At 37.3% G+C, this 12,344-nt stretch overlaps 1 protein-coding gene across 6 annotated transcripts in view; it reads left to right on the forward strand.

The window, feature by feature from the left end:
- tpd52l2b (tpd52 like 2b) overlaps nucleotides 1-12,344 on the forward strand; it is a 31,523-nt gene that overhangs the window by 14,804 nt on the left and 4,375 nt on the right. Inside the window, exons 4-8 of one of the 6 annotated variants that reach the window (XM_022195770.2) lie at nucleotides 625-672; nucleotides 7,121-7,222; nucleotides 9,814-9,840; nucleotides 11,233-11,277; nucleotides 12,277-12,325. In XM_022195770.2, the coding sequence (XP_022051462.1) occupies nucleotides 625-672; nucleotides 7,121-7,222; nucleotides 9,814-9,840; nucleotides 11,233-11,277; nucleotides 12,277-12,325 (271 nt within the window). The remainder of the gene's footprint in view (nucleotides 1-624; nucleotides 673-7,120; nucleotides 7,223-9,813; nucleotides 9,841-11,232; nucleotides 11,278-12,276; nucleotides 12,326-12,344) is intronic. The other 5 variants (XM_022195771.2, XM_022195773.2, XM_022195772.2 and 2 more) reach the window with 5 other exon arrangements.

Raw genomic sequence — 12,344 nt, forward strand, 5'->3', positions numbered from 1 at the left:
TTATTTGGTGTTTGATCAAGTAACATGTTTGAAGTTTGACAGTTACAGTGGGATTGTTTATCGACTAAAGCATCCACTTTTTAGCCTTTTCACTAATAGTGTGCTGCTGTGTTTATTTGCCTTCACAGCTTCCTGTTGAGTTGAACTGGACTGACCCACAGTATTTTTGTCACACTGAAATGACCCCACGCAAAGAATTAATTTCATGTTGAAAAATCATTTCGTTGTTTCAGCTATGAAATGTAAGACGATGGTGAAAAATGTTTTTGTCCGCAACTCAAACATATGCCTTTTACTGTCACAGAAGAGGAAAGAAACCCGAAACTGTTAAAATTTAAAAAGCTGGAGTCACAGATTTTTTTTTCTTTAATAATATATTTAAAACTAATTAATCAGCAAAATAGTTTTGTTTTTTTTATTTCATAAACCACCATGCTTATTCTATTGTTTAGATTTGAAGTGACAGATCTTGTTAGTTTTTGTGTAAATTTCCTATTATGAATAGTGTTTGTGTATAAATGGTTATGGAGGCTGGAAATGACCAGTCTGTAGGAACTGTGACTCTGCTGTATTGAGAGTGTGTGTCTCTTCCCCTGTGTCATTATCCTGCTGTTGTGTCTTCAGATATCTGTCTGCCTCAGCCACTTTGGATGACATTACCCGCTCTGAAGCGTGAGTTGACCCCTTTCTCTTTTGTGTTCTTGTTTTGTTTTTGTAGATGAGCTAAGGTTTCTTTAGGTTTGCTTTTCTTTTTTGGGAGTTTTGCTCTTGTTTTGCTTTTATTGCCCAATGTTTTTTTTCTTCTGTTATTCCTTTGCTTCTGTCATGGTGAGGGTGTTGCTGTTGGTTTGGATTTTTTTTGTGTGTGAGTGTCTTTTTTTTTTTTTTTTTTCCGGTTGGGTTAGAGCCTGAATTCAGGAGGGATTTTCTACTTTATGTTAGGGGTCACAGACTTAAAAAATCTAATTATTCCTTTGTTTAAAGTACTTTTTGCCTAAAATTGTAGGAGTACCAGTTAAAACCATTACCATAAGGGAAAATGATTTTGTAATGTAATTTTATAGCTACCAAGAGAAGCAATGTAGAGACAGCTGACGAATTAATTACAAACTGTACTAAGAGAGCTGAACGATCGTTCACAAGCTTTATTATATGCTTAAACCATTAGCAACCATTTTGATTTTCAACTACAATATTAGTTTTTGTTTTTAGACAAAAGCTGTTTTAAAGCTGTTTGAATGAATGGAAAGTCCAATCATTTGTAATTTTTTAATGCCATTACAGTTGATTAGAAGAAAAGCAAAGCTAAAATAACAGCATTTAAAATCATGTGCTGCTAAAAAAATATATATATGCAGCAACAACACATAGTGGCACAATAGGATAAAAACACAACATTTTGTTTACAGCCATATCTAATCTGCAAGTCAGTCTGTCAAAATGTTTTACACTACTGGTCTGGACACACCTTCTCATTCAGTGCTTTTTATTTAATTATTTTGTACTTTGTAGATGAATAATGAAGACATCAAAACTATGAAAGAATACATATGGAATTATATTGTAACCATAAAATGTTAATATTTGATATTAATCTACAATGTAGAAAATAATCCCAATAAATAAAAAGCATTTAATGAGAAGGTGTGTCCAAACTTTTGACTGGCCGTGCAGATTGTCCACTTAAGTTTACTGGCCAGCTGTCAGTGAATGTCACCGACACAAACTGTAGGCTTCTCCTATTGTTTGATCTAAGGCCTTATAAGACCAAGTAATTTAAAACAGCTCCTTGTTAAACCTGTTAGGAATCAGCTGGGTGGGTTTAGTGCAGCCATTTAACTGGTGTCAGGCTGGTTCCCAGGGATGCTACATTCTAATACTGTGACAGTTTTGCTATTTGTTTTGTTTATGCTGTACTCACCACTCACAGCTAACACATCTGAAAACATTGTATTCATTGCAAGCTTTCGTCATTTTGTTCTTATTCCTTTCATTTTTTTCTGTAGTTGTCTTTTTTGAGTTGTGGTCCAAACTGAGTTATAGTCTCAGTGTAGCGCTTGTCTGGTTGCATGATCAGGGGTCTTCTTCTAGGGCTCTAGACTAACTTTTCCACTAGTGGTGTTGGTGCTGGTGCATTTTTAAAGTACCAATATAAAATTTCCAAAATGTAGAGGCAATGTTTTCGGTATTCATGATATTGTATTGATAACAAGTTGGCAATATACCAAAAAAAATCAATGTACTGTTATGTTTTGAGGTAAAAAGCTACCAAGTGAAGTAGTGCTTTAAGAGAGAAAAATCATGCAGTTACAGACACTGCAGTTTATGCTTCATGCTGCTGCTGTGCTTTGTGAGTGTTTCACCTTTGAAACTTGAGGTTGTGCCGGTAAGCCTGGTTTTAAATGCAAATGTTTGGCTACGCAGAATGATGTCCACACAAAACATGGTTTTCTTTCTTGTAGATTTTCAGCAGCTTAAGCTGCAGTAACTGTTCCTCTAAGAAAGTAGGTCTGCCTTCTTCAGCACATCATCATCTGCTGATTCCTTGTCTGAATTATTCTCATCAGAAATTTGGCACTGTATTGGTATAGGAGGGTCTGAATGAGCTTTTATTTTTGAAAATGAATGTCAAATTTTCTTCATTCTAATCAAAAGACCAAATGAGCAGAAGTGTTCTTACAGACAGCACACAAGTTGAACAACATCCTGCACAGAATTGTCTACATCCAGCATTGTTATGAGGATGTCAAATGTCCACTCTTAAAGACAGTGTTGTACATTCCACATCCACTAGGGTGTCTGTCCAAGTCCAAGAGAGCTCAGGCCATGCTCTCCTTGGACACCTGTCCAAAAAATTTAATCTGCACGACAACTACAGTGCAAGTAGAACGTTTACGAGGAATATATAGTTATCGACCTACTGTAAATGTATGGATTGCATTCTCCAAGCAGACTAGCATGCTAGCTCAAACACATTCATCATGTCTTCTTGTTAATACAGTAGTTTTGAGTTCTTTTGTTCAGACTTATGTCTGAACAAAAGAACTCCAAGCTACTAGACTAGCATGCTGTATTATAGCAGAATCTACACACCTGTTGTGTGTACAGCTGTCCATTTGTGTGTCAACAATTGAGTATGATCAAAGCTTAATTACTCCACCAAGGAACACAGCGGAGTTATGTGACAATTGGTTTATTTATCTCTCTGTTTGTTTGTCTTTTGCAACATTGCTCAAAAACAGATTCATAGATTTAAATGAAATTTTCAGGAAAGATCAGAAATGACACAAGGACCAAGTGATTAGATTTTGACAGTGATGCACTTTATAGTCTGGATTTGTTAAAGAGTTCCCATTGCGAGATAGCGTCATGGTGTTACTGTAACTATGACAAGTGAACACTGCGGCAGCTGCCGCCTTACGATCACATGATCGCGATCCTACTACAGATCAACCACTGCGGACTTATCGGGACTTGTCTGTTGGAAATCATACAAGGAACAATTGATTAAATTGTGGGAGTGTTTTCGAGTTCCATCAATTCCGGCTGCTAGCTACATATTTAGGTCACACGATTCGGTAGCCATACATAACGTACACACACCTGTGCTCAGTGCGAGGTCTTTTTTTTTTTTTTTAAATAGCTTTCATCCGCCAGAAATGATTTGACTGAGCTGCCTTTGCGGAGTCGTGCACTCTGAGTGCTTTGCTTCTTGCTCTCTATCTTAGTCACACAGTCATCCCAGTTTTTTCTCCCCTCTAGTGTCACATGATGTGCAATGGAACACATTTGCAAATTGCACTGGTTCTTTTAGTTCTAAAATCTATCAGATGCAGATGTCTGTGAAGGTCTAGTTGTTGCCATATATCTTTTGAATAACAGATTCAAAGTTTTAATGTCTGGACCTTCCAGTTTTTACAGTATAAACTTATGTAACTGTTTAGTGACAGCAGTGTGAGCGCTCAGCCGTGTTGATGGACACGGTTGTCTGTGTTCGTAGTCAGCCATACCAGCTTATCTCCAAAAATGTATTTGCTCAGCCTCTGTAAACCATCTGTGTATGTGTTTGAGGGGCTTGCTTGGTCCTGATGTTAGCTTTTGCTAAAGATATGTAAGCATACAAGCAGCTAGAGTTGTGATATTTCTGCTGGCTGTTTATGCGCATAGTTCTAATGAAGTGATTAGGATCAAATATCACAATCTTAAGCTTAGATTTGGATAACTTTTCTGATGAAACATTCCAGATGAGGAGGTAATGGACTGTCCAAAAAGTGAAAATCCTTTGATTCTTACTGTTTTTACAGTGACCTGACAGAAGTCCAGACTGTTTTTTGTCTGGTCATTGGATAAATGGCAATTATGCTTCCGGGACTGGTGAATTCCCTTTGCTGCCTAAAAACTCTCCAAAGGTGACCAAAACTTCCTCTATACAGGAAAAATCCCTGGTTTTTAGTATGAAATACTTAGGTGCCCTTCTGATGAGAAGAAATCTCCATGTTAGACAACAGTAAACATGAGACTTATCAGACTGCAGACACCAGGAATGTGCTGAAGCTTGTATGAAAACAAGGAACACAACTTATTTCCTGTCTTGATCTTAACGGAGTCCTGTTCAGGAGAAAACCCTTAGTCTGTTTTACGTGCTCAGACTGGGGACTGAAAATCACACGTTTTTGCTTTGCCGTTTAAGTATTGAGGATTGACTCTTGTTTGTTTTTTTCCTGACTCAGTATCTAACTATTAATACATGAATGTAGATGTCTGCAACACACAAGTTAACCTCAGCTTTGAGACATCTACATTTGAGGTCTAAAGACCAACATGGTGAGTTTAGTGGGTTTTATCTTAAGGAGTATTTGGCAGCAGCTCACCACACCCAGCCTGGTACACAAAGCAGCTCCTGCATTAGTCAAGCTGCTGTTGTGAAACGGTTGTAAATTCACTCTTTAGAGTTTCTTTATTTGGCTCGTATATGTCTCTAGGTAATGAAGATTATTGTATTTGCCGGCACATGCTATTTGATCCACTTAATTTTGTCTGGTCAAGATGTCCTTGACCCTTTTTAGTTTATTTTTTGTCAGCCTGAAAATGTCCCTGCATCGTTATCTAAGGAGTTTCTGGGATTTGTATGAATGCAAGACTCAGTTTATCAGACACTGGTCAGGTAGTGTGACTTCGAAAGTACTGTTTGAAGCAATTTATTTAAACCTTATTAGTTTTGGAAAGAGATAAGATTATTGCTCTCACAAAGGTTGATGCATTCTTCTTATGAATTGTTTATTGGACTTGATAACAGTGTTTCCCTCCTACAAACCTATCTGACATCAAAATCAAGATAATATGTTCAACAGTTTTCTTTCTGACACCAACAGTCCTGCTGACTTCATGCAGCTGACAACTCCATAAGTTGTGTGCGCTGTGCATCCCCTTTGAATAGTGACGTGGCGTTATCTGAAACTGCAGCAAACAGTACTGCTGTTAGACATGCTGGGTTGAGATGAGAGCTGTAGTCAACTAAAGAAAATCAACTGATGTCCTAAGTGGACTCTACCTGCTCAGGTTATTAGCCCAAATTAATTCTATATAATTGTATAAAGCTAGTGTTTGCAGCATATTACATACTTAGAATCTCATTATCTAATGATAAGAAGAATCTGAGCAAATCAGCAGGATTTTATCAAGGTTTTATACTGAAATGATAACACCAGACTAGAAGCAGACCAGCGTGCTCCTCTCCACATTCATATGATTTCTGGAGATGATGTAAGGCTGTTATTTTTTTGTTTCACTGTAACAATTTCAGTCAAGATTTTCTGTGGTTTACTACAGTCATTATACAGGGTGACACAAAAAAAACGGGAACTTAACAATCCAATAAAACCAAGAGTGATGGAAGAAAAATACTTTATTCATAGTAATTGAAACCTTAAAACATGCCATTTAAGAAACAATGATGAAATTTTCATTTTTTAAAAATTACTTCCTGTAGATGGCGTCCTCCTGTATGAATGCATTCTTGAAATCCGCTGTTGAGATTCCTCATTGACCGCTGCAACATCTCAGCTGGGATACTGTGAATTTCATCCAGAATTCTCTGTTTTAACTCATCCAGAGTTCTTGATCGAGTCGTGTACACTTAACTCTTGAGATAGCCCCAGGTAGATTTCAAGAATGCATTCGTACAGGACGACGCCATCTACAGGAAGTAATTTAAAAAAAAATGAAAATTCCATCATTGTTTCTTAAATGGCATGTTTTAAGGTTTCAATTACTATGAATAAAATAGTTTTCTTCCATCACTCTTGGTTTTATTGGATTGTTAATTTCCTCTTTTTTTGTTTATTGTTTTGTCATCCTGTATAACCAGACACTTGGATCCTAAGCCCTGGACTGCAGTTACATATGGTGATACTTAGCTGCCATTAATACTGCTTTCTCTGTGCTTCTGTACTTAAGTGTTTTGGGAGAATAACCTGCTGAAGTATGATCCCTTATCTTAAACACGGTAGATTTAGATCAGCATGTGCAGTCTAATCCAGGGTTGCCATCAGACAAGTGCTGCTCCCTTAAACGAATCATTTCAACAGGGAGTCATGGGGCTAATGGCTCCTTCTTTCAATGCACCAGCCTTTGGTTGCTGAGGCCTCAGTTCCTGTAATGTCTTGACTGTATTTCTGAGTGAATACTAACCATTCCAGTGGTGAATACCGTGCTTCAGCTGTGGAATGTAGCAGTAACTTAACATTGTTAGTTTTTCTGTTTCTGTTCACTGCAGTCGTATGATTTGGTCTAATATAGTTCCTTTTTTTTTACACCTCCCTCACCCATCCATCTATCTTGCTATTCTTCACTCTGTCCACCCATTTTGTTCAATTATTTTGTTTTTTCATTCCTCTATCTACCCACCTCGTCCCTCTTCCCCCCTCCTGTCCTCTTCTCTTTCTCTCTCTTCCACTTTTCCTTTTTTTTTTTTTTGCTGTCCCACATCTTTTTTTCATTCTGCTCCAACCATCTGTTTTCTCTGCATTCCTTTTCTCCATTGTTCTCTTTCCATTCTTTGGCTGCCGCCTCTCTCCTTTCTCTGCATTCTTCCCTCCTCCCATCTCCCTCCTCCCTGCAGATACAAGAAGACTCAGGAGACTCTTTCCCAGGCAGGACAGAAGACAAGTGCAGCTCTCACCACAGTGGGCACGGCCATCAGCAGGAGGCTGGGCGACATGAGGTACAGTACAGTAGAGCCAAAATGGCTGACACAGTGGTCAGGCTACAAGAACAAATGAGCAGTGCTGAAACAAAAGTCTTGAAATGGAAAATCCATATTGATTGTAAGACAACTAAATATAGTTGCTGTGTGAAAAGCTAACCAAACGTGGTGCCAGTTTGGTTACCAGACGAGCTGACTCATCTAAATTTAAATTTCCATTTAGCTGACTGGCAGTTTTTTACTAGGAACATCTCAAGTAGTTGTCAGTAAAACCAGGAATATACGGATGAAAGATATAATAAAGATATAGAAGGTGATGCTGTTATCATCTTATTTTAAGGCCACTTTTTAATAATGTAATTTTAGCAAAATTCAGCCATGTTCACTTTGTTGTCTACTCCATAAAGGCCATAATATTAATGTGACTGGATGTGCCGAGACAAAGAATCCTTTGCACAAACACACATCATGTTCAGATCACATCTACAATGAACTGAATAACCCCATTTCTCTGTCTTTCATGTAATAATCTTATCCAGACCCTCAAACTCAGCTATGTACGACTGTGTCCTGTACACACTCATTATCAGTTTGAAGCCAGCTGAATATTTGTTTCCTGTCCTCTGCTCATTTGTTCTTGTAGTGCTGAATTTGTCTTATCTTACTGACCAGCGATCAGCTTCTTGCACGCTCCCCTATACTGTCCTTCACCATAGTACTGTAGATAAACTCATGAACTGACTCCATCAGACACATTTGCTTGTTTGTTCCATCCTCTTCCTAACTGACTGACTAACTGGTTCAGCATGTTCAAAGACGTATCCTCTCATCAAACATATTGATAATTTAAATGCTGCATTTAAATTTTTGCTACTTTAAATCAAAATGACATCGGTACTTTATGGTTGTTTTGGAATAGTTGAACCATTCCTGTACTAAACTTTTCCACCCTGGAATCACACTTTGTAGCTTGTTGTTTTCATTCTGTACTGCACAGATGCAACAGAAGCAACTGATTGCAAGTCTTCAGTTAAATTAACAAAGCAACAATTCATTAAGTGTGATTGCGGGGTAGTTCATGGAAAGAGTGTAGCTATGGAAAGACAAACACACAGAACATAAACTCCTCTGCCTCTAAGTCGTCTCATCTCCCATGATGCTTTGTTAACTTACACAATTGTCTGTTGTTGTATTAATGTTTCCATGTGTCCGCCCACATTGATGCAGCTTTTCTTGCAAGGGTGTGCATGAGGAAAGGATACATAGCTGTCTGAGTGTACTGACATCTGTGTCCATTGTCTTCTCATACAGTAAACCACATTTAAGTGATATTTCAGGGGTTTACACCTGCTCCATCTCTGCATGTTTTCCATTTTTTCATCCGTCATGATTTCACCGTAGCTGCAAGTCATTCTCAGAAATCATTTTACTCGTTGTTCTGCATGTTCCCGTTTTGCTCTTAGACATAGTTTCACTGTAGGCTGTGTTGCTGAAACTGTAGCTGTATTATAATAAGAAAAACTGTTTATGAAAAGAAAAGAATCAACCGCACATACTTGGTACTTGTATTTAGCTGAACTGGCCTATGTCATGTGTCCGGGCCTTTAAATTACAGTTGCAGCTAGAAAAGCACTCAGAGTGCAGACCTCTGCCAAGGGTAGAGAGGAAAACAGGAAACCCATGCAGTAAAGGATCATGAGCTGGAATCGAGCCTGTGTCTCTGACACAGTTCTGTTTACGGATCACCTTCTTAACCAGTTGAGCTATCTGGACACCTTGCTCCAATTTGTTGGACGACATACTAACCTATGATGTTTTTTTTTTTTTTTTTTTTTTTTTTTTGGTCATATTTTGGACCACATACTAAAAAATTCAAAGTGATCCAGGATCCTTTCCAGATTGCCACCAAAATTAAATCAGCTCTTCCTCTTACCATAGTCTACATCCCCTCAAAATTTCATCTGAATCTGACCAGGCGTTTTTGAGTTATCTTGCTAACAGACAGACAGACGCCGGGTGTCACATAACCTCCTTGGCGGAGGTAATTAAACTACAAAATGCGTGTGTCCAGCACGTGCAATTTACATTATACATTAGTCAGTTATTGATCCACAGTGCTGAATTGTTTATAAAATTATTCAGTTTCAGAATACCTGTGTCAATGGGTGTAAACAGGGCATCGTAGTCAGGAGTCCCATTTCTTTTTTGTTAAAGATTATGTCATTGGTTAGTATGACATGACTCTGTTGCACTTCTGAAATTAGAGCTGTACCATGTGAACTTACCCTTATTTGTACATAGTAGTGACTGCTGTCAGTCAGGATCTCAGTACAGTAAAGAAACAGAAAGTCACGAAGGAAGATGAGTCTCTTGACCTTTCATCAGCTGTACTGGTGCCACTGGTTACACAGCAAACACAGCCCAGCTCTGTTGCCTAAATGCCATGCTTTTCTTCTTCTGCCTGATTTCCCTGCTGATATAATTGCTGTCTTTCACCTGTGTGGGCGTTGACCTTGTCTCCTGTGTTTCTTTTGTTTTTTTGTCCCGATGCTTTTGTCTCACGCTCTCTCCTTCTGTTTTTTTAATTGCTGCCTTGGTTTGACCTGCAGAGCTCTGCCTTTCTCTAATTCCTTTAGGTAAGGCTAACATGTCCTTTATTTTGTGGCCTGAAAAAAAACATTTTAACTGGTCAAGGAGGCCAAGCTCTGCCAGTTTAGTTTAGAATATTTTGACCTGTGCTTTTTTGTAAACCTTTTTTTTTTCTTTTGCTGTTATTGATCCAAAAACCTTCCATCCTCTATTATTTTATTACCTTACAATACCCTTAAGTGTTTAATCCAGCACGCCGATGTTAAAAATTGCTCTTATTTTGATAATGCTGAAGCTCTTTAAAATAATTGTTCATTTTAGCTTCATCTTTTTTAAAATTAGATAGTTAATTATGAGTGAAATCTGCACCTCTTCAAAGCTGAAAACAAAAATATTTCAATAGCATTGGCAACATTTTGTTTTATGGGTCTGTCACTTTCTGCTTAAATCAAGAGGAAGTTTTCAAGAAAAAGCCTGTCAAATATAAGTGCTTACTGAGGTATTTGATTTTAGTGGTGAGTCTATCAACAGTTGTAGATTTCATTGATATAACTGCTTTATTCAGATTTTCTTCTGAGTCATGAGGAGCGTTTGAGGGATATAACACATGGCAGTAAGTATACGCCTGTGTTACTTTAATTGACAGAAATCTTTGCACTTTCTTGTTATTATGCTTCAGTCAAAGAAACCCCAGTAAACAAAACTGCTGAAAAAACATTATTTTTACCGTTACCAGCTGTCACTGTGTTTTTTTTCCTGTAATTATTACGAAGTCGTGTGATTCTGATGTTATTAAAATCTGTAGTTTATAGGAAGCTGTGGCACCCATAAAATAAAATGACACTAATATAGTTCACATTTTGGCAGAATTACACTTTGCTATGTAGGTGACGAAGCATGGAAAAGATTAGGATTTTGAGGGAAATTGGCAGCAACCACGAGGAAACTAATGATGTGGCTCATTGACAGTAGCAGTACTATTCATGTGATACAACCTAACAGGGTTTTTACTGGTTCAGAATGAACCTTTCAGGTGGTGACTTTGCACGACAGTAAGCATGACTGGTCATGTGCAGTGAAGATTGTGTTTTCTGGTTAGACCAAAAATGTATTCTTTTGATAAACAATATGTATGTAATGTTTGAGTAAATATAAATCCATTTAAGAGAATTGGCTAAAATTTTGATTTGCCAGTTTTTTCCTCAATATTTTGTGTTTTGATGCTGGTGATTTTCATTTGGTGCTGCTTAAAATACAGAAGAAAACCCCTGCCCAAGTGCTGTTCAGTGACAAATTAAGCTGAGCGCTAACTAATAACCACCAACAGCGTTTTAACTGGTGTATCGGCTGCATCTTACTGTGTGTGTAAGTGTCTAAGTCACTGCTTGCTTGCATTATAACACTTGCACTTCTGTCTCCTCTCTTTAACGCTTACAAAGTAGCAACTATTCCATTCGCCACTCGATAAGTATGCCGGCCATGAGGTAAAGTAACACACAGACCTGCTCAGTGTAACACTCATCTCCTAATGTTACTGATGGCTGTTTTTCTGTTTATGTGTTTGTCATGATGCTGCTTTCTTGACCACGAGAGTTTTTAGCAGCTGACGTTAAGTAAAATACTGTAGTAGACGAAATATTTGGAACACAGTTCTGTTACATTGTGGATGAATAAAAAATTACAAACAGATCAGATAGTTTTTATTTGTTTGTAATTTTTAATGAATTAAATCATCTGATATTTTGTCCGCTAATAATGATGTTGATTTTGTATTTGTAGGCATGTATTGCCACACTTGCATGAATATATTGTTGAGTTTACGCGATTCAGTGTTTATTTGTGATGTCTGAACTTGTTGCAGTTCTACTTTGAAATTCTGCTATTTTGTGTCACTTTATAATTTATGAAATTCATTTTTCCGTGTTCCTCAGTTATCGTCACATGAGCGTCTTTTATTTAATGAACTGGCCACATTTTACACTCAAAATGCCTTTTTCTCATTTGTTGTTGCTTTATTTTATTCGTACTTAGTTGTACTGATTTTATATTTTTGCGTCTCTTTTACTTTCGTCTGATTTCTAACGTTTTGCCTCGCTTTGACTGAGCTCACTTATTTGATTCCAAGGTTTTGAGCTTTTGATTTGTACTATGTAATGCCTATATAAATAACATTCTGTTTTAATAATATTTAGTTAGGAAAGTTTTAGTATGACTGCAGATGAATATAAAACAAGTAATCTCTTAAAATCAGGTTTTTCTTTTTTATCGTTAAATCAGTTTTATGCATAAGCACGTGTACCCTCACAACATAACACAATGTAAATGTAATTCTCCCTGAAACTGTAATAGGGCTTCTAAAAAAATCTATTTATGCTTTTAAGTGTTCACTTTAGTTTTTATCTGCAGTGTACAGTAGGTAGTTTTATTTTTTGATGTGAATAATCATGTTTTTGTGAATGTAACATTGTGTTTGTGTTCTTCAGGAACTCTGCAACCTTCAAGTCATTTGAAGATAAAATGGGGAACCTGAAGGTGAGTAGATGTAGTTTAC

The sequence above is a fragment of the Acanthochromis polyacanthus genome, chromosome 6 (assembly GCF_021347895.1).
Source record: "Acanthochromis polyacanthus isolate Apoly-LR-REF ecotype Palm Island chromosome 6, KAUST_Apoly_ChrSc, whole genome shotgun sequence".
Classification (NCBI taxonomy): Eukaryota; Metazoa; Chordata; class Actinopteri; family Pomacentridae; genus Acanthochromis; species Acanthochromis polyacanthus.